This window comes from Narcine bancroftii, chromosome 11, assembly GCF_036971445.1.
Source record: "Narcine bancroftii isolate sNarBan1 chromosome 11, sNarBan1.hap1, whole genome shotgun sequence".
NCBI classification, from domain to species: domain Eukaryota; kingdom Metazoa; phylum Chordata; class Chondrichthyes; order Torpediniformes; family Narcinidae; genus Narcine; species Narcine bancroftii.
The window spans coordinates 99587768-99608994 of NC_091479.1; the positions used below are offsets into that span (position 1 = coordinate 99587768).

Sequence of the window (21227 nt, forward strand, 5' to 3'; positions counted from 1 at the left end):
ACAAAGAATTTGGAATTGATTTGGATGGTGCACAAAAAAGGTTTGTTAAGATTGCTCTAGCCGTAGCAAAAAAATGTATTATGTCAACCTGGAAATTGGAAGATAATTTGAAAATACAACAATGGTATATAGAAATGAATAAATGTATTCCATTAGAAAAAGTAACATATAGTTTAAGAAATAATATTGAAATATTTGAACAAATATGGGAGCCTTACATGAAACACAATAGAGAAAACCTACCGGGGACATTCACTACCTAAATTAACGAAAGGAGAGGGAAATGAAAAGAATTGACTCAGTGGAATTTCTTGTTTATTTTTATTGAATGACAACATTGTTTGACTGGTTTAATGTATCCTAGATTTTGTACTTTAAATGGACGGGGGGGAGGTAGGGAGGGTGTGATGGGAGGAAGGGGGGGGGGAGAAAATGGCACTGTATATATTTGAAAAGGAAAAAGTATGCATCATGGTCAATGTGGTTTATGGTGTGAAAAATAAAAATTAAAAAAAAATGTTCTCATTGCTCCCCTCGGAAATTTTCCCTTCCATAAAAATTCTCTAACTGCTTTGTATAAATCCTTAAAAAAACTTTTTTTTAAAAAGTAAGGAATTGATTGAAATAAATATTGCATCCGAGGAAAAATATTCATTTTTATAGTATTAATCCTTCCCAATAAACCTAAAGGTAAGTCCTTCCACCTAATCAAGTCTAGTTTAATCTTTTTTATTAAAGGAAGGTAATTAATTGAATATAAATCTTGATATTCTGCATTGATATTAATTCCCAAATATTTAATTTGTTTTGACAACTTCAAATTCGTAATATTTTTATAAATCGAATAATCATCTTTACAAATTGACAAAATTTCACTTTTAGCCCAATTTACCTTTAAGCCAGATAATTGACCATAATTTTCTAAAGATTCTTGAATTGCTGGTAAAGAAATATCAGGGTCCACCAGGTATAATAAAACATAGAGGTGGAGAGGGTGAGCACATTTACATTCGCAGGAGTCTCGTGAGATTTTTCCTGGAACCAATACACTAATGGCATCATGGAGAAAGCACATCAGCGCCTCTACTTCCTCAGGAGTTTGCAGTTTGGCACCAGGAACCCTGGCAAATTTCTACAGATGTGTGGTGGAAAGTGTGCTGACCGGCTGCATCATGGTCTGGTATGGGGACACCAATAACCCTGAGCACAAAGCCCTGCAAAAGGGAGTGGGCACAGCCCAGGACATCACAGGCAAAACCCTCTCCATCATTAAGAGCATCTACAGGGAACGCTGCCATCAGAGAGCAGCAGCAATCATCAAGGATCCAGACCAGCACATGGTCTGTTCTCAACTGCTACCATTAGGAAAGAGGTCTAGGTGCCACAAGACTCACACCACCAGGTTTAGGAACAGCTGCTCCCCCTCCACCATCAGACTACTCAACAACAAACTCAATCAGGGATTTATTTAAGGACTCTTGAACTTTTTTTTCTCTGTATTGCACAATTTGTCTATATTTCTTTATTTGTTTTTTTTTGCACTACCAATAAGTGGTGTTTCTACCTCGCCTGCAGGAAAAAACAGAGTTGTATTTGATGTCATGTATGTACTGACCTGAAAATAAATCTGAATTTTGAACTTTGACTTTGAATCTGCAGGGGTCATCTACTGCAGGGGTCAACCAGTGCTCCCGTTGTGGTCTCCTCTACGTCGCAGAGATTGGGTGCAGACTGGGAGATGGCTTCACTGAGCACCTCATGGCTCTGTCCACCGCAATAGTGTGGATCTCCCAGTGGCCACCCATTTCAATTCCCCGCTGTATACCCTTGCCGACACACCCGTCCTTGCTCTCATGCATTGCCAGACTGAGGCCACTTGCAAATTGGAGAACATCATGCATTCCATCTGAGCACCCTCCAAGCAGATGGCATTAATATCAACTTCTCCACTTTCTATTAGCAACACCCCCCATTTCTCCTCTAGCCCTCTCTTTTTCCCTCTGTCTCCTTTCACAGAGCCAATAAGAACCCCCTCCCCAATCAAATCTCACCTTTCCTCTCTCCTATTCTTTCATCATAGGCAGGAAAACCTTTTGGTCCAATTAATGTCCAATTGTCTGTGCTCTTCCCTCTTCTATTCTCCACTTTTCATCAGCCTTTTAATACAGATACCTGCCTGCTTTTTGCTTATACCTTGAGTAAGTGGTCAGGCCTGAAATATCGCCAATATATCTTTACCTCCTAGGGACGCTGCGGGACCAGCTGAGTTCCTCCGGCATTTCTGTGTTTTTTTACTAATCGGGCAATACCAAAGGTGAATTAAGCTGGAGTTGAGCTCACACAAACCCTCCGAGACCACTATTTATGAAACAATATTTATTTTTTTTAATATATGTTTATTTGTTCTGCATACATATTGCTTTTCTCAATGCGTGTTATGTTTGGTTCTGTGTCTGCATGTTTTGCTCCGAGGACCAGAGAACGCTGTTTTGTCAGGTTGTACTTGTACAATTAGATGACAAACTTGATTAAACCAGGACTTCTCTTGTCCTAGAGTAGCTGCAGGAAGTCAGAGGGTCAGGCAGCCTCTATAGAGGCAAAGAGATGGAGGTGTTTCTGGTTGATACCTCCAATCAGGACAATGCAGAAGTCCTGATGTTGGCTCTTGAACCAAAGCAGTGATCTGCTCTTTGCTTCCACAGATGCTGCCGGACGTGGGAACACAAAGAATAGGAACGGTAAGGCCATTCAGCCCATCAAGCCTGTTCTGCAAATCAGCATGATCATGACTGACCCACCTAGCCGGGGACGTCTATGCCCCCACCTAGCCGGGGACGTCTATGCCCCCACCTAGCCGGGGACGTCTATGCCCCCACCTAGCCGGGGACGTCTATGCCCCCACCTAGCCGGGGACGTCTATGCCCCCACCTAGCCGGGGACGTCTATGCCCCCACCTAGCCGGGGACGTCTATGCCCCCACCTAGCCGGGGACGTCTATGCCCCCACCTAGCCGGGGACGTCTATGCCCCCACCTAGCCGGGGACGTCTATGCCCCCACCTAGCCGGGGACGTCTATGCCCCCACCTAGCCGGGGACGTCTATGCCCCCACCTAGCCGGGGACGTCTATGCCCCCACCTAGCCGGGGACGTCTATGCCCCCACCTAGCCGGGGACGTCTATGCCCCCACCTAGCCGGGGACGTCTATGCCCCCACCTAGCCGGGGACGTCTATGCCCCCACCTAGCCGGGGACGTCTATGCCCCCACCTAGCCGGGGACGTCTATGCCCCCACCTAGCCGGGGACGTCTATGCCCCCACCTAGCCGGGGACGTCTATGCCCCCACCTAGCCGGGGACGTCTATGCCCCCACCTAGCCGGGGACGTCTATGCCCCCACCTAGCCGGGGACGTCTATGCCCCCACCTAGCCGGGGACGTCTATGCCCCCACCTAGCCGGGGACGTCTATGCCCCCACCTAGCCGGGGACGTCTATGCCCCCACCTAGCCGGGGACGTCTATGCCCCCACCTAGCCGGGGACGTCTATGCCCCCACCTAGCCGGGGACGTCTATGCCCCCACCTAGCCGGGGACGTCTATGCCCCCACCTAGCCGGGGACGTCTATGCCCCCACCTAGCCGGGGACGTCTATGCCCCCACCTAGCCGGGGACGTCTATGCCCCCACCTAGCCGGGGACGTCTATGCCCCCACCTAGCCGGGGACGTCTATGCCCCCACCTAGCCGGGGACGTCTATGCCCCCACCTAGCCGGGGACGTCTATGCCCCCACCTAGCCGGGGACGTCTATGCCCCCACCTAGCCGGGGACGTCTATGCCCCCACCTAGCCGGGGACGTCTATGCCCCCACCTAGCCGGGGACGTCTATGCCCCCACCTAGCCGGGGACGTCTATGCCCCCACCTAGCCGGGGACGTCTATGCCCCCACCTAGCCGGGGACGTCTATGCCCCCACCTAGCCGGGGACGTCTATGCCCCCACCTAGCCGGGGACGTCTATGCCCCCACCTAGCCGGGGACGTCTATGCCCCCACCTAGCCGGGGACGTCTATGCCCCCACCTAGCCGGGGACGTCTATGCCCCCACCTAGCCGGGGACGTCTATACCCCACCTAGCAGCTGAGGACCTCTATACACCTCCTTCAACTCTCCTGTCTTCAAAATGGTTTCTGCATCTCAAATACAATTAATGAAGTTTCCTTCGGCAAAGAATTCCACTCCAGCCACTTTTTATATATATATATATATATATATATATATATATAAAACACCCCCCCCCCTCCAAATTCCAGCATTCTCCTCTTTTCTAGTTCTGTCAGACACAGAGCCTTCAACATAGCAGGGGATGTGGAAGCTGATTTGTTTGCCTTTCCTGGCACCATCTCCATGAGCAGAGAGCCCTCCCTCTTTTCACTTTTATCTGGTGGTTTAGTTAACACTGTGGAGCAAACAAACAGACTTCAGCCCCACAAGACATGCTTGGCTTAGTAGTTCTGCAGTGGCCTAGCAAACCATTCAGCCTGACAAATAACTGCTAGCTCCTGAGGAGATTGAGAGACAATGATCAAATATTCAGAAAGATATATACGGAATCCAAGCACAAATCCATAAGGCTCTGAACTCAATCATCTTTACTTGAGATCCATTATTGTAGATCTCTCCCTTGCAATGTTATTACAAATAATCAGTTGAGTCATGAAAAACAACTTAAAGAATTCTTTCTGGACATCAGCAGACAAAATAACAACTTTTTTTTTAAAAACTCCTCCCATTGGGCAAAGGCTTAAGGCTGTGAAAGCACACACAGACAGGCATAAAGACAGTTTCTTCCCCACAGCCATCAGACTCCTGAATGAACCCCACAACAGTGCTCTCAAGCTGCCCTTGCTTGGTGCAAACTAATCTTTTCATTGTTATCCTTCACTCTTTAAATTGTACTTTTACAAGTTTTAGGGTTATTCCATTAGTCTTCAGAACTGCAGATGCCGGGGTCCAGTGCAATACACTCAGCACCTATGACTGTGTGGCTTGGCACGACAATGCCCCACCTAGCCGGCTACAAATTTGCTGACGACACCATAGTGGTAGGTTGTATAAATAAAGGTGAAGTCAGCACACAGGAGGGAGATTGAAAACTTGGCCGAACAACAGCCTCGCACTCAATGTCATTCGCAAAGAAGAAGCTGCTTGTTGACCTCAGGAAGGGAAAACCAGAGGTGTGCAATTAATCATGGGGGGGAAAATCAAAGGTGGAGAGGGTGAGCAAATTTCAGTTCTTGGGAGTCACCATCTTGGAGGATCTTTCCTGGATCCAACAATGTTATCAAGAAGAAAGCACATAATTGCTTTTACTTTCTCAAGAGTTTGTGGAGATTTAGGATGACACCAGAAACCCTGGCAGATTTCTACAGATGTGTGGTGGAAAGTGTGCTGACCGACTGCATTATGCTCTGGTATGGGAACACCAATACCCTCAAAGGTAAAGCCCTCCAAAGGGTAGTGGACACAGCCCAGGACATCACAGGCAAAACCCTCCCCACTATTGAATACATTGGAGAGCAGCAGCAATCATCAAGGATCCACACCACCCAGTACACTGTGATAGTACGGATTCTATCACCAATGTGTCTATGTCTATATTGTAGTATAGGATGGTTGTGATTGGCTGAGAGTGTAGCCACGCCTACTGGCAGGTCTTAAAGGGTTGCTCCTAGCCAGGCTCAGATCATTCTGGACTGGTCGACCTACATGTGATATGCTCCAGTCTTTTAGTTAATAAAAGCCTTGGTTTGGATCAGCGAGCCTTTGATTCTTTCGGCGTGCACTACACGCACACTCTGTTCTCACTGCTGCCATCAGGAAAGAGGTATCGGTGCCACCAGACTCGCACTCCCAGGTTCAGGAACACCTGGTCCCCCTCCACCATCAGACTCCTCAACAGGGACTCACTTACTTTTGTACTTTATTTTTTTCTCTGTATTGCACAGTTTATTTACATTTATTTGAGTCTGTGTTTTTGGCACTGCCAAAAAGTGGTAATTCTGCCTTGCATCTAAATGTAAAAGTAAAAACATACACCTTAATGAAGGGCTCAAGCCCGAAACACTGGTTCTGTATCTTAATCTTTGCTATATAAAGGAGACTGTTTGACCCGCTGAACTTCCCCAGCATTGTGTTTTAACTTCAACCAAGGTGTCAGCAGACTTTTGTGTTTATATCAGGGTTGTATGTGAGGTCATGTATGTACTCTATCTGACAATAAATCTGAGGTCATGCAGCATTCAGAGGGTAAACGTTTTGGGCCTGAGCCCTTCGTTAGGTACTCCCCTCACCGTACCGTACTAAAGTGAAAAATAAATCTTATCATTAAATTGCTATCTGACACCATGCATTTTTAATTTCCAAATAAAAGTTCTTGAACTAACTTGCATGGGATTCAGTTCATGTGGAAATGTGAGAGATATTCATTCCCAACGAAATACAAGATTGTGGCTGAAGCGTGAAGTCTCCGGATTGAAATTTAGTCTTATATTTTATGATTTCCCTTTATTTTTAAAATATTTTATTGAGTTTAACAAAAACCCTTCACACAAGGTAAACTAATGATAATATAAATCAAATCCTTTCATGTACATATCACCTATCAATTGCAAATTCAAAGCAGAACCAAAATTATTACACAACTTACTCCATTCAGGGTTCTATAACTGTAATAATTAAACAATTCAAATTCGACAATTATAATTAAACAATTAAATCATAACTCGTACTATGTCCAAAAATACTGAATAAAAAATTATACAAATAATACATGTAAAATTCCCTTATATAAAAGATTTTAAACTTCTCTGATATGATCCATGATCTGTCGTTAAACCCACCCCCCGCCTATTAGTCTCACTAATCTACCCTCCAAATAAGGTTTATCTATACTGACTGCAACTATGAATCGAATAACGGCCCCCAATCGTATGATTTTCCTCCGTGACTTTTTCTGCCCTTTCGTCTCTCCAGATCTGTTCTAAACAACGTATAATTGATGCACTTGTTCTTTTGCTAAACTCCAGACATTAGACCCCCCCCCCCCCTTCCCAAAGGGCGCCGGCGCGAGTCTTTTGGTAATAAACCCTTTTATTTCAAATCTGTCAGTGCCAACGAGAAAACGCCATCTTCCACTAAACCGAGAACGAAAAGGGTTTAACAAAACTTGCAAAATTGGTAAGGAGAACAAACTTTCAAACTCAAAAGTCTAAAAAAAGGATTAAAATGAGGAATGAAAGTTTACCGAGGCAAAGAAAATGTAGATCCAAATTCTGATATTTGAAAGGCGCAGCATTTTGATTTTTTTTTGTTTCATCGTGTTTACTTCGTATAAAGTCCACTATAACAAAAAGCAGATGTGCTCACCAGTTCAATTGCAACCACATCACTCAAATGAACCACCTCGTGGATTGTTCTGGGTGGGTTCTGCGTCAGATAGATGCACTCGTCGGTGAGGACGACAAAGTCGAACGTTTTCTTGAGCTTTCCCTCCGTGGCGACAATGCACGCCTCGTACATTCGGATCTTGTTGAAGACACTCTCGTCCAGGTGCCTCTTGAGGAAGAAATCGAGTTTATCGTGCCGCTTGGAAGGGAATATGCCCATCTCCTTCCTCGCCATGCACAGGCAGGAGGGGAAAATGGGAATAAAGTCACTGATTTCCACCAGACTATGGGGAGCCCGGAAAGTTGCAACAGAATCTTGGCTACTTTCTACTTGTAACACTCAGCTCAAGCGCGCGCTCCCGGGGAGGAGGGGGTCCCCCTCCCGGCCACGTCACAATTACTGCAAAGGCCAATCACCAGCCAGTTCGGTGTCACAACCGCCACCCCCTCGCACACTGTCCATCCATTCACTGATTCTCTCATATCCGAACAAGAATAGTAAGTATACATTGTGATTTGTGGATTGATCTTTTTCAATGCTCCTGCGCTCACCCCTGGACATCACAGCGGCCCTAACAAGAGCTGTGAAACACGGAAGTCTGCAGACACCGTGGTTAAAGTAAAACACACACAATATTGGAGAAACTCAGCAGGTCTACCTTATATCGCAAAGATCCCTTCATCAAGGCAGACAGGTGCCTGCCTGATGCATTGCCAATCCAAGGCCATCCGTAAGTTGGAGGATCAACACCTAATGTTCCGTCTGGGACTCTCCAACAGGATGGTATTAACGTCGACTTCGGTTTCTGAATGATCTCCCTCTCTTCCTCATCCTTCTGTCTCCTTTCCTCCAGCTGTCCACCCTCTTCCCTCTCCATTCAGAGCCATTCCTTCCCTCCCTTATCCATCTATTACCTCCTGCCTGTGGGCCTGTGCTCCTCTCTCTGTCCCCCCCCCCCCACCACCATTTTATTCAGGCACCTGCCTACATCTCACTAATACTTTGTGTAGTGTTCAAGACCGAAATGTTGGTCATGTATATTTATCTTTGCTACATAAAGTACAGTTTGACTTGCTGAGTTTCTCCAGCATCGTGTTTATACTGCAGGTATTTTCTCTAATTCGACACGTCACCTAAATATAAAATGTTGGAAATTGGTAGCAGATCCGATGCAGACAGACTGAATTAAATTTTCACCCCAAACAGTCCTTCCAAATGAAGCAACACTTCACTTGTGAATCTGCAGGGGTCATCTAGAGTCTGGTGCTCGTGTTGTGATTTTCTTTACATTGGAGACTGGGCGTAGACTTTCAAAGGCACCTCAGCTCTGTCTGCTGCAATTCCATGGATCTCCCAATGGCCACCCATTTTAATCCCCATTTCATTGCTGACATGTCTGTCCGTGGTTGCATGGCCACCCAAAAATGGGAGGAACAATACACCTTCCGACTGGACATCCTCCAACTAGAATGCATTAACATCCACTTTTCTGGTTCCATAAGGGCCACAGCATAACTCCATGTACCGATCCAGATTCATCTGCTTTACTCATTGTGCTCCTTGCATTAAAATAAACACACTTTAGCCCATCAGTCTCAGTGTTAATTCAACTGTGCCTTCCTTGCCATATGCCACCCCTTCAACTCCTGCACTATTCTCACCCACAAGACTATCATGAGCTGATCTATTCATTTCTTAGCCCCACTCCCCAGGCTTCTCCCTGTAAAGCTTGATGCCTTGACTATTCAGATACTGTCAACCTGTCTTAGATACACATGACTTCGCTTCCAGACCCATGATCCTCTAGCTAAAGAAACTTCTCTGCATCTCATTCTTAAATTGATCCCCTTTTATCCTAAAGTTGTGCCCTGTTGTCCTAGATTCCCCTCCAATGGTAAACAACCTTGCCACATCCACTGTCCAGGCCTTTCAGCATTTGATAGATTTTTACATTGTAAGGGAATTAAGAGATATGAAGAAAAGGTAGGTCAGTGGACATGAACTTATCAGGTATGATCACATTGAATGATTGAGCAGGCTTTACAGGCTAGATTGCCGACACCTGCTATTTCTTGTGTTCATGTCCTTCTCTTCCTTGGAGTGGTAGTTATCTGCTCTTGAGGTCTTACCATTTAGGATATGGCAGGAATGAGGGTAAAGTGAAACAAATAGGGTTCCATGGAGTTGAAGACCACTATGAGGGCAAACACTCACTAGAGAAGGTGCAGGTTCAATTCCCAAAGCAATTATTGGTTGAGGTCACATCACAAAATGCTGGAGAAACTCAGCAGGTCAAACAACATTCTTTATGTATGACAAATGCCAATGAGCATCAGAATATTTGTTGAGCTCTTTGAAGTGATCCAGATGGTGTGATAGATGGACTATCATATCCCTCAAAACTTTTGTTTGAAATTCTCCTTTGAAAGCCACTCATAACATACATCTCAAAGGGTTGCTTGCTGTTTAATCCATTTGGGTAATTCACTTGCTTATGGGTCAAGTCTTCCTGGGTTATAGAAATTACTACTGAGTGTTGATAAATACAAGTTCCTATTTCAGCATTCAACACCAGGGCATTATTCTAAGTGGTACTAACCAAATCAACTGTGTTTAGCAGAAAAAAATGGTGAAGTTGAAGTGCCACATTTGAATTTCTGGTGCAGACTCCTTTCCAAAGGATTAGAGGATACATTGCTGCAATTTCCTGGAAACCCTTAATATTTTGATTTGCTGTCTTTGAATGTAGCTAATGCTGAGGTCAGGGCTTTACATGGGCAACAAAAGTTGTTTTACTGCTTGACCTAAATCTTCTCAGCTCAGGAATGAGAAGGCCAGGTATCAGTCCAGTAGCAGATGGAAAAGCAGCAAGATGCAGTTGCCTGTTGCAGAGGCAAAGCAGAAATCCCAGTTTTTGAACATTATTTGAACAGGGCATGGTTCTCCTGGGCCACCATTAAAAAGTAACAGCTACTATATAAATACACCAAGCAAAAATAACAGCATTTAGAACTGCATTAACCGTGCTGCACAAACATACACCTCATAACAGCACTTTTACATTTTAAAAGGACACAAGACAGCCAATGTCAACCAGACATTTATTTCAGACTGATCCAACACTATCAAAACACTTTAGAAGAAAGTATTTGGTCTCCTGGTGGTAAACCGCGGCTTGTGCTGGCGACGCAGAATCCTGTGTGGGAGAGGGAACTTGATCTTCGAATCCTGGAAAAAAAATTCAACAATCAGATGCAAGCAGGACTCAAGTCTTCAATATTCATGACTTGAAAATTTATAGCGTGTAGAGATATTACTTTGTTTTTAAATTAAGATACAACACAGTAACAGGCCCTTCCAACCCACGAGCCCATGCCATCCAATTAACCTATAACCCCGGTCCATTTTGAAGGGTGGGAGCAGACAATGGGGAGAAAGCACAAACTACTGACAGACGGCGCAGGATTCAAGCCCATGTGGCTGGCACTGTAATAGTCTTGTGTTATCCACTACAACTGTGGCACCAAATACCAAAACTTGAAGGGAATTTCAGATGACATCTGACCAAAAGCAGTCATGGGGTAGATTCAGAAGAAGGGCTATAGTGGAGAATTTCAGAAACATGAAGGCAGTGGACAACAGTGGAGCTGGAGGCAGTTGGCCAAGAGCCAACACAATTCAGCAAGTACAACAGGAGTGAGGGTAGGACAGTACAAATGCTTAAACTGGGGAGGCTTACATCAATCCCACAAGATTACTGTATGGAGTGCACACGCTAAATTGGGCTGCTGTGGCAGGTTCCAGGCTGATGGTGACTGGACTGTGGGAACCAGGAATTGGGTTCAGGATTCATGCAGGTAGGAACGGTGGCTGGTAACCCTCACTAAAGACATCTGGCACTAATTTTTCTGTGAAGCAGTTCCACGTGAGTACTTGCTGCCCCATATTCTGTCCTCTGAGGGCATTTTTCTGGTTTCTGTTTTCTCAGGTTTCCGGGTGAAACCTGGGAATTCAGAACCAGGTGTTGAGGCATGGCAATCTAGATGCAGAATCCTTGAGCTCAGTTTCAGTGCTAAATGGGTCATGCGGCAATGGGGGCACCGCAGGCAGCAACGAGATCCATGACCACTTGATATATCTGAAAGGAATCCTCTCTAATTCTCTGACTGGTTTTAATAATGGCACTGGATAATTTGGTGACTGTTTACCACTGCAGGGCAGGTCAAGATTTTTTAAAAATCTTGTGCACACAATAAATTGAATCTTGGAACAGCAAATACAAGAGAGAATTATGGATTAATTTGGTGACAAGTGGAATGGGTACACCAGCTCAATGCTGAGAAAAATGCTGTGCAAGATGGAAGGGTTGGTGGGGATGTCAAAAGCTCTGGTCACCTCCTGTTGCATTAATCATGGACTGCTCCGAGACTGGAGGCACACAGGGGATTGCAGATGCTGAAATCGGAAGCCAGATAATCGACTGGAGGAAATCAGCAGGGACAAACAGCATCAATGGGAGAAAAGGAATGGTCAATGTTTTGACCCAAAACTTCAGCCCTGACGAAGCGTTCTGGTTTGAAATCGCCATTCCTTCTCTCCCACTGCTTGACCTGCTGAGTTCCTTCAGTAGATTGTGTATGACCACACAAGGACTGTCTGCAGTATTGCAACACCAATTTTTTTCTTGCACTATGGTAACTGTGACTATCTATATCCCAATCTCTAATTAATTAGATTTGAAATGGGATTATAAATAATGTACAATACTGTAGTTTTTTTCAAACAAGCTACCCGTAAATAAAACAAGCATTGTGGTAGATATTTACACTGTACAATAAACTTTACAATTGTATGGAATGTGGAAAATTACATTGTAAAAGAGCATTTGACACAACATGGTGAAGCCTGCCAAAGGCCAGTCATCTTCTAGTACTTATCCAGGTACTTTTTAAACATGTGGTGAGCTTTTCTGATCCTCACCTCTCCTTCAGGCACTCAGTAGGTGAAGGTACTTCCCTAGTATCTTCCCACCAATTTTAAATAGGCAGGCCCCAAGTTATTGACCCAAAAGGAAATGCCCACGCATTTACACACCTGGGATCACACTCTGTTCAAAATGACAATCACAGCCTGGCAGAAAGAGGAATGGAGTGGAGAAAGCTGGATGCCAATACGCATGGGGAAGATTATGCCTTTACAGGCATTAACAATGGGCTCCATGACCACGAGAAAACAGAAACCAAAAAAATGCCCTCAGAGGACAGAATATGGGACAGCAAGTACTCACGTGGAACTGCTTCACAGAAGGGCGGCGGCACTTGTTTGCTGGAATCTCCTCGACCCTCATGATTTGAATGGAGTGGGCACGAGCGCGGTGGCGAGCTCCCATATCACGGTCTACAAATATGCAGAAAGACATCTCAAAAAAATCTTCTAACCACACAATTATTTAGAAAACAAAGCAGGATTTGGCTCTAGGGCACAGGCAGTAAAGCTCACAGCTCCCACAACCCAGGTTCAGTTGAGCTCAAAAGCCATCTTGTGTGGAGGTCAAATGGACCTTTGATATTTTGATTTTCAAAAAGTGATTTAAATCAATATTGGCTGCTTCAAAACAACAAATTTTGTGACATTAGAAGATCTAGGAGCAGAAGTCAGCCCAATGAGTCTAATCCAAGACTGACGTGTTCACAACAATAAATTTTGATACACGTGTATAGGCGAGTGGTTGAACCAGAAAGGCGTTGAACAGAACAAAGGGAAAGCAAAAACATTTGGATTAATGTAGGTTTAGTGTAAAATGGTCAACATACACTAGCTGGAAGGGCCACGTGGTCTATTTGTGCTAATCTTAAGACAAAAAAAATTCACAGAATGCTGGATTCTCAGCATTGGGTGAAACCCAAAATACGATTGCTCTATTTGTGAAGCACAAATTATGGATGTTGCTGGGAGGGTTCAGAGCAGAGAAAGTTGGAAACCTACCAATAAGCCGAAGGCATCAGATTCAATCAAAGTGCGAGTCATTTTTAAAGAGAAACAGATGTGTAATTCCTACCTCTAAAATGTAGACGTACTCCCCATGTTACAAGCAATTGCATAAACTATGCTTAATATAACTTTTGAAGAACTGATTGCTGCAAACACTGATTTTGAACATGAACAAAGAGCTTCCAAACTTGCGCTGCACATTAAATCGTACATCCAGGTCCTCCGTATTACATGCATTTATACCAATACAATTTAACAGCATTGCAACCATTGGAAAAAAACACCAATGCTCAATAGATTCTGCATCTTTTACTTTGCATGGGACTAGTCAGCTCTTCTGAAGAGCCAAAAACCAGAGCTATTCCCTAAAAAATAGCTTTTTGAGTGTATGTCATAACACACCTCATACATCCCTGTCCACATCAATGGCACTGAACTGAAGAGAGGAAGCTTCAGGTTCTTAGAAATAAACACCCATAATGATATGACCATGTTGATGCAGCAGTCAATAAAAAACCATGCCTCTACTTTCTCAGAGATGAAGGAAGTTTAGCACTTGTTCAGTTGCACCAATGAGAACAGACCCAGTGTGGTTTGTCAGCGGCTCTTCTCATGATCAATCTACAGAAGGTGGTGAATGCAAATCAGAAGGTGGCAAATTGCAATCCCCTGTGTGGAATCTAGTTTGGACCTTTATGGATGTGAACCTTGGTTGCCTAGGAAAGGTAGCCAACATACTGGAAAGGGCGTAGAGATTTACCAGGATGTGGCCTGGATTGGAAAATAAGTCTTATGAGGCAATGCTAGCATATTTGGGACTTTTCTCTTTGGAATGAAGGCCAAGAGGAGAATTAATAAAGGGCGATCAGATTCTGACAGCCAGCACCCTTTTCCCCTGGGTTGGAATAGCAAACACCAGAGGATATCTGTACAAAGTGAAAGGAGGAAAGTTTAGAGTAGACATCAGGGGTAAGTTGTGGGTGTGGGAATGGATGGACAGTGGTGGTGGTGAAGGCTGGAACATTAGGGGCATTTAAGATAGTCCAGAAAGGCACATGAATGAAATAAAAAAGAGGGTTATGAGGTGGGAAAAGTTTAGATTTTGATTTGGTAGGAATATATTGGTCGGCATAACATTGAGGAGAAAAGACTTGAGTGTCTGAAAACTTGTACCAACAGACTTACAAGGCAGTTTCCTTCCTGCAGTCACTTGGCGCAATAAATCCCACAACAGGCAATCAAGCTGCTGCCCTTTCATTTGGCACCAATTAATTGGTCTTTAATTTCATAACTATCCTCTCTAAACTGTGCTGCTTACATGACTACATGAGTTAGAGCTGACCCATCAGATTGCTCTCAAAAGAACCTCTCACCGCACAAGGTATACATGCAAATATATTAGATAGCAGGATTGAACAAAACAGTTAGCAGTCCCAATGCCCATGACATGGTGGGTGAAGCCACAAGGCATCCACCTGAAACTCTAGGACCCATTATTCTGATCTGCATGCTCATATCTCAGAGGCGGCGTGGTTAGCATAGCGGTTAGCCTAACGCTGTTACAGCGGCAGCGATCAGGTTCGGGGTTTGAATCCCACGGTCTCTGTAAAGGAATTTAAACATTTTCCCCATGTATGCGTGAATTTTCCAAGTGGTCCCTGGTTTCCTCCTACTGTTTAAAACGTATCATGTGTAGGTTAATTGGGTTGCATGGGTCAAATGGCCTGTCACCGTGCTGTAAAAACAAATTCCTTCGATTTTACAGCGATGGTTTTGGTCAGGACAAAAATGTCCTTGCTTGGTGCTAATTGATCCTTTCATTGCAATCCAATTGTACTCTACAGTTATATGAATGCAGGACTTAACCGTAACTGAAGGCCGCACTCAATGCACAGGTTCTCCTCAACTTACAATGGGGCTATGTTCCCACAAACCAATCAAGTTGAAAAAGAGTACAGGTACACCATGTATAACAGCGTTGTATTAGTCCCCACATTGATTCCACTGGCCTGCGCTCTCCCCACAGCCCTTCATCTTTCCCCACACAAATCCCACTGTCCCACTTTCTCCCAACAGTGCTAATTCCAGATGACAGGGGTTTTACTCTATTTAGAATTCCCTTCAAATCATTGGCCTTTGCAGGCATCTCGAAAAGGAGATAACAGACCAATACTCATCCGGGCCCTTCAGCCAACGTTTCTGACCAAAGAGCAATCATTTACACTCATCCAACAATAAACCTGCTAGTTCATTTCGCATTCCCAAGTACCCACAGGTTCTATCACTCACCCAGGGTAATTGACACCAGCAAATAATCTGAACAACCCACACGCCTTTGGGAGGAATGTGCAAACAGTGGCAGGCGTCAGATTGGAATCTGGGCCATTGGAGCTGCCAGACAGCACTTCTGTGGTCCCTCGCCTCCCGACTCTGAAAGCTCCGCTACTGTTACTTACAGCACAGGGTCACAGCGCCAGCAGTTGTCAGGTCTCTGTACTCCCGGTACATGTTATGAGTTCCGCTACGAGAGTCATAACGCAGCCAAATTCCAAAGTTCTTCACTTTTTCTGGTGACTTCTCAAAAACCTACAAGAATTACAATTACGAGCACTCTTCAAAATATACATAAAATTCCAGAACTCGTGAGAAAAACAATCTTAAAAAAAATATTTTTCCAATAACCATAATTAATAATTTGGAACACATCCAAAACTTTATCTTAAGATGACATGCTTCATTAAAAATCTTTGGATACAGAGATGAGTCTTTATCAATACAGCAGAAAAAAAGCTCAGGTCAGGCGGGAGAGAGTGGGGTTAAAATTTCAGGCCTAAAGCTATGTCAGAATTGGGAAAGGAAGAAAATAAGTTGTAAATTGCCAAAATGGTGGGAAAGGTCACAAGATATAAAATTAACCCCTGCAACAGGGTGAGGCCAGGATTGCTATGGTGACTAATGGTTGAAGCAGCCGCTGAGTTGCTAGGGTAACAAGGACAGTTAGAGAGAAAAATTTTAAAACACATAAAAGCTATAAAAGGCATGTCCACCAGATAGATCAGGCGACATTAATGGAAAGATACTCTAAGCATAATATTTCACATGACATATTTGAGAATACCCACAAATCCAAAAAACAAGAATAGCAAAGAAACCAGCAGATTGCATTTTTGAACAATGCCAACAATACCTGTTTGAACAAAGCACAAAACAGAGTGAAAATTGCAGTTTTGAAAATTAAGACAAATTTGAAAATCATTAAATCTTCAAGCATGCAGCCAATAAAATTGCACTTAAACAGTACAGAGCAAATGCCAAGGCAACGGAAACATAGATCTTTGGCTTGGCTTCGCGGACGAAGATTTATGGAGGGGGTAAAAGTCCACGTCAGTTGCAAGCTCGTTTGTGGCTGACAAGTCCGATGCGGGACAGGCAGACAAGGTTGCAGCGGCTGCAGGGGAAAACTGGTTGGTTGGGGTTGGGTGTTGGGTTTTTCCTCCTTTGCCTTTTGACAGTGAGGTGGGCTCTGCGGTCTTCTTCAAAGGAGGTTGCTGCCCGCCGAACTGTGAGGTGCCAAGATGCACAGTTTGAGGCGATATCAGCCCACTGGCGGTGGTCAATGTGGCAGGCACCAAGAGATTTCTTTCGGCAGTCCTTGTACCTTTTCTTTGGTGCACCTCTGTCACGGTGGCCAGTGGAGATATAGAAGCAACAAACTACATGTTGCAGATGCAGCATTGGTTAAAAAAAACTGTCTGCATTTCAGGTCAGAACCCTTCATGTTCTTTATTCCAGACTGCAGCATCTGCAGTTTTTTATGTTTCTAGATACAGAAGTAATCTGCTCAAAAGCATTTGCATTTATAATTATAGATGACACGGTTGGTTATTTCTTCAAAACCATATTAAAAATAATTTGGACTTCTATTAACCAGATTTTAAGGAATGAGTCATGTGGATTTACCCAAACCAATATTCCTCAATTTAACCAATTTGGCCCAGAGAAAAATCAATACTAAATTGCAAGCCACCTTGCAGATCGCTGGACCCTGAAAAATGGACCCCCCCCCAAAAAAAACAGATGCTGCGCAGGTAAATCATGTTGTACCTTCAATTTCACTTTTTGAAACACTGCAAAGATTCATAAAGGTGACAAGGTACAATTAATTTCTGCACATTCAAAGACAAAGAAATTAAACATGAACATAAAATAACGCTTGGGTTTTATGCAAAACCCTAACTGCTGACTGGCCTGAATTTTCAATGCTCAGTTGCAGGATGCAAGGTTCCTATAATTTTGGTTTCTAAAAGTACAAAGAGAAACTAAGATTCCAGAGGAATGGACTTTATGGGACCAGCCATGACTCCAACAGGAAAACCAGTTGCAGGCCATATACAACTTACTGCTGTACTTATTTCTGTGACCTATATCTGATCGCTTGCCCCAACATTCAAAATGCAAATTTATGGTCCGAGAACATGCATGACATCAGATACAGCCCTGTGATTCTTTTTCCTGCGGGCCAGACACAATTTCTAATTAGCAACTAAATTGTATTCAAATAAAGAAAATATAAACAGTGAAGTACAAATATTCAGTAATAAATAATGAGCAAAGTACCACTTTAAACAAGTCTCTGAACGTGGCTGTTTTTCAGGAGTCGGATGGTTGATGCATACCATCAATAGAACAGTAAAATATTTCTTTGGGTTCACTTATGCTCATCAGCATTGTCACAAGAAGGTCTCACAGCATCCAAAAGAGGAAAAGATCTAGAACCAACATTTCGGCCCAAGCCCTTCAAGTATCTGGATAAAACATGCCTGCTTTTTATTCACACTGTGAAGAAGGGGTCAGGCCTAAAACATTGTTAATATACCTTGCCTCCCTATGGACATCATGAGGTTTGCTGGGTTTCTCCTGCATTTCTATTATAATAACAGCATCTGCAGACTTTTGTATTTCAATTCATTGTGTACTGGGACATAGTGTAACATTCCCCAATATGCAGAGTCTCTGTGTAGAGGGACATATTACCTCTCCATCGTATCACTTTACTCCAGTAAAGCTGCAATGCAAGAATGGTTAGATTCTACCATGACATTAAGGGAAAACCAAATATTTACCTGACCACAGTAGACAATTTCACCAGCAGATTTCTTCAGCTTCTTCATCAATGAAATGAAATACCAAAACCGAGACTTGGCAACAATATGATTTGGAGCAAAGATTCGCATCCGATAGAGAGTAGGGTTGTGGTCTTTAGGCGAGGGCAGGCGTCGCCCAATCACCTTGTATTCCTTAAGCTGAAGTGTGCACATGTTAATATCACATGTATACCTCGTAACACGAAAACAAACTATGTAGCACCTTAAATTTCACTTTATGAAACACTCAAGTTTTCAAAAGGCGACAAGGTACAATTAATTTCTGCACACTTAAAAAAAAGTCATTAAATGGTAGAACAATGACCTTTGGGTTTGTATGCAAAACTAAGATCAAACAGTGACATGAACGTTATAATTGACTCTTGACAACAGTTCCAAACATTGGTACTGTGCTGCCATTACCACCACTATCCCACCACCCAACTCCTTATCCATCGTGTTCGACAAATTCGTCTACCAATGGAAAATCTGCAGGTGCTGTGGTCAAGTGCAGAACACGAGTGTTGTAGAAACACAGCATCCATAGCCAGAGGAAGCCAAAACATTCATTCAGTAAGGCAGGTGTCTGAATTTTAAAGAAGGAACCTGCCTGATTTTGAACATTGCAGAGCAAAGGGCTCAGGCCAAAACTTCGACTACCTTTTACTTTCTGAAGATGCTGAGTGTCCTGAATTTTCGTAGCAGGTTTGCATAGTGTCAGTAGAACAGTGCACATTTCAGGTCATTCCATAAAATCTAAGGATTTATAGGAAAAGTGACTGTATTCCTTATCTAAGCAGTGGGAGCTCAGTTCATTAAGCTACGATATTAAAAAAATGAAATCTTAAAAAATAAGTTGTGAACCATCCTCTCAACCCCCTCCCCCTTTAATGTTTTGTGCTTCAGTGGATGCCTCTTCCTATTTGTGTGCAATTGAGCCTGCTCAATCTTTCAACTCAACTACTAATTCCCAAGGTTCAACCTTTACACTGCCTTCAATAATTCTTATAGATGAGACAAAAACTAACATCAAGCCCAAAATACTGGTTATGTATCTTTAATCTTTCCTATATAAAGTGGACTGCTTGACCAGCTGGGTTTCTCCTGCTTTTTTTTTAAAAACTACCAGTAACCTACCTACATACTCTATATTATTCACCACAAAGGCCAACATATCATCACCCCCGCCTCCCCCATTTTATTGTTGCACTGCACAGAAGAATTTTTTGCAACTCTCTGATAAATTATGTGCCCTACTGTATATGCTCATGTAATAGTCAACTTTTGGGGACCAAGAATGCTGAGAAATGATACGAGATACAAAATTAACCACTGTAATGGGGGGAGGCCGGGCAGGGAGAAGCTCAACAGTTCAAATAGAATCCTTTTTGCAGCAAAGGCAAGGAAACATAACCGACATTTCAGGCTTGAGCCCTTGTCCAAGTAGGAGAAAACGCCAGCAAGCTTCTGAACAAAAAAGTGGGGGGAGGGCGGTGGTGGCAAATGGCAGGCAGGTGGCTATGTTGTTGGGAGCACGGATTGGCAAGCAGATGGGGCAAGGATACCCAGCTGGGACCAAAAATAGGGGGTTCAACTTTTATACAGGACCAAATATTACACGAGTATTTTTCTCGCACTGGGTACAAGCTCCAATTCAGACATTTCACTAGAGAAATCTAAGCTCACAGTGCAGTACCTGGGGATAACTCAGGGAAAGGGTGGATTTTTGTTATGAATGACATTTGCCTGCTCACACAAATGCAAAGGGGACAAATGGGACTTTGGGAGGGAGAGGAAAAGAAGAAATGGGAGCAGGAGTCGGCCATCTGGCCCATCGAGCCGACTCTGCCATTCAATGAGATCTGACGATAGGCTCACATTCACTTCCCTACCTTTTCCCCACAGCCCTCAATTCCCCCACTATGTAAAAATCCATCCAACCTGGTCTTAGATTTACTGGGGCCGCCTCCACTGTTCCAATGGGCAGTGAATTCCAGATTCCCCGCCCTCTGCAGAAAGCGTCTCCTCCTCATCTCTGCCCTAAACCTCCTCCCCTGGGTACTGAGGCTATGTCCCCGAGTTCTAGTCTCCCCACCAATGGGCTTAAGATACCCCTCTCTTTCCCCTAAATTTCAGCGAGTACACCGGGCCAGCGACACCCCACCCGGGGCTGGCCGAACGGCGGCGACGAGGCCTCCAGGGGCCCGGCCACATGGCTCCAGGCCTTGCCGCCTCCAGACCCCAGGCCGACGAAACCCCCCCACCTCCACACTCACACACGGCCAGCCAGCTCGGAACTCCCGCTGCTGCCAACAGGCCGCGGACGCCCCTCCCGCCCAGCCTCGGCTTCCCCTTCCCACAACGAGCTGCCGCCACCTACGTTGCCCGAAGCCTTCATGCCGCCTCTCCACCGCCTGCAACCGGAGAAAGGAAGTGGCGTCACCCGCGGACGCCAATCACACCCCAGCTTCCGGAAGTGGCGGCGCGGACGTTACAATCCAGCCCATTGGTTGAAATATTTATACCAGGTTCGGAGCTTTTTAAAAGCAAACAAAAACATTTGAACAGAGGGGAAATTAACAGCAGCATTTCCCTTATTAAAATCAATCAGATACGAACTTGGAAAGCAATTGGAAAACGTTTTTATATGTAG

At 44.2% G+C, this 21227-nt stretch overlaps 3 protein-coding genes and 2 non-coding genes across 17 annotated transcripts in view; 1 reads left to right on the plus strand and 4 right to left on the minus strand.

Moving 5' to 3' along the window:
- The window catches only part of c11h12orf56 (chromosome 11 C12orf56 homolog), a 65804-nt gene extending 57791 nt beyond the window's left edge, over positions 1-8013 (minus strand). For 2 of the 4 annotated variants that reach the window (XM_069904232.1, XM_069904231.1), the window contains exon 1: positions 7419-8012. In XM_069904232.1, coding sequence (XP_069760333.1) covers positions 7419-7673 — 255 coding nt within the window. In that variant the 5' untranslated portion in view covers positions 7674-8012. The other 2 variants (XM_069904233.1, XM_069904234.1) reach the window with 2 other exon arrangements.
- Positions 1-21227, plus strand: part of xpot (exportin, tRNA (nuclear export receptor for tRNAs)) — a 147151-nt gene that overhangs the window by 70889 nt on the left and 55035 nt on the right. The window lies entirely within an intron of this gene.
- rpl18a (ribosomal protein L18a) lies at positions 10524-21061 on the minus strand. 4 transcript variants are annotated; one of them, XM_069904236.1, is made up of 6 exons: positions 20955-21037; positions 19185-19330; positions 18554-18733; positions 15887-16016; positions 12727-12836; positions 10524-10667 (listed from the first exon to the last, which is right to left on the minus strand). In XM_069904236.1, the coding sequence occupies exons 2-6, from the start codon at positions 19308-19310 to the stop codon at positions 10575-10577; spliced, it is 639 nt and encodes a 212-aa protein (XP_069760337.1). In that variant the 5' UTR covers positions 19311-19330; positions 20955-21037; the 3' UTR covers positions 10524-10574. The 4 variants fall into 4 exon arrangements, with proteins under 4 accessions (XP_069760337.1, XP_069760338.1, XP_069760340.1 ...); XM_069904237.1 differs by lacking the exon at positions 19185-19330 and having other exon boundaries at positions 20955-21061; XM_069904239.1 differs by lacking the exon at positions 12727-12836 and having other exon boundaries at positions 20955-21045.
- LOC138746402 (small nucleolar RNA SNORA68) lies at positions 17524-17659 on the minus strand. Its single transcript, XR_011346941.1, has one exon. It is a non-coding gene; the product is annotated as a small nucleolar RNA SNORA68 (small nucleolar RNA).
- On the minus strand, positions 18787-18918 carry LOC138746401 (small nucleolar RNA SNORA68). The gene has a single exon (XR_011346940.1). It is a non-coding gene; the product is annotated as a small nucleolar RNA SNORA68 (small nucleolar RNA).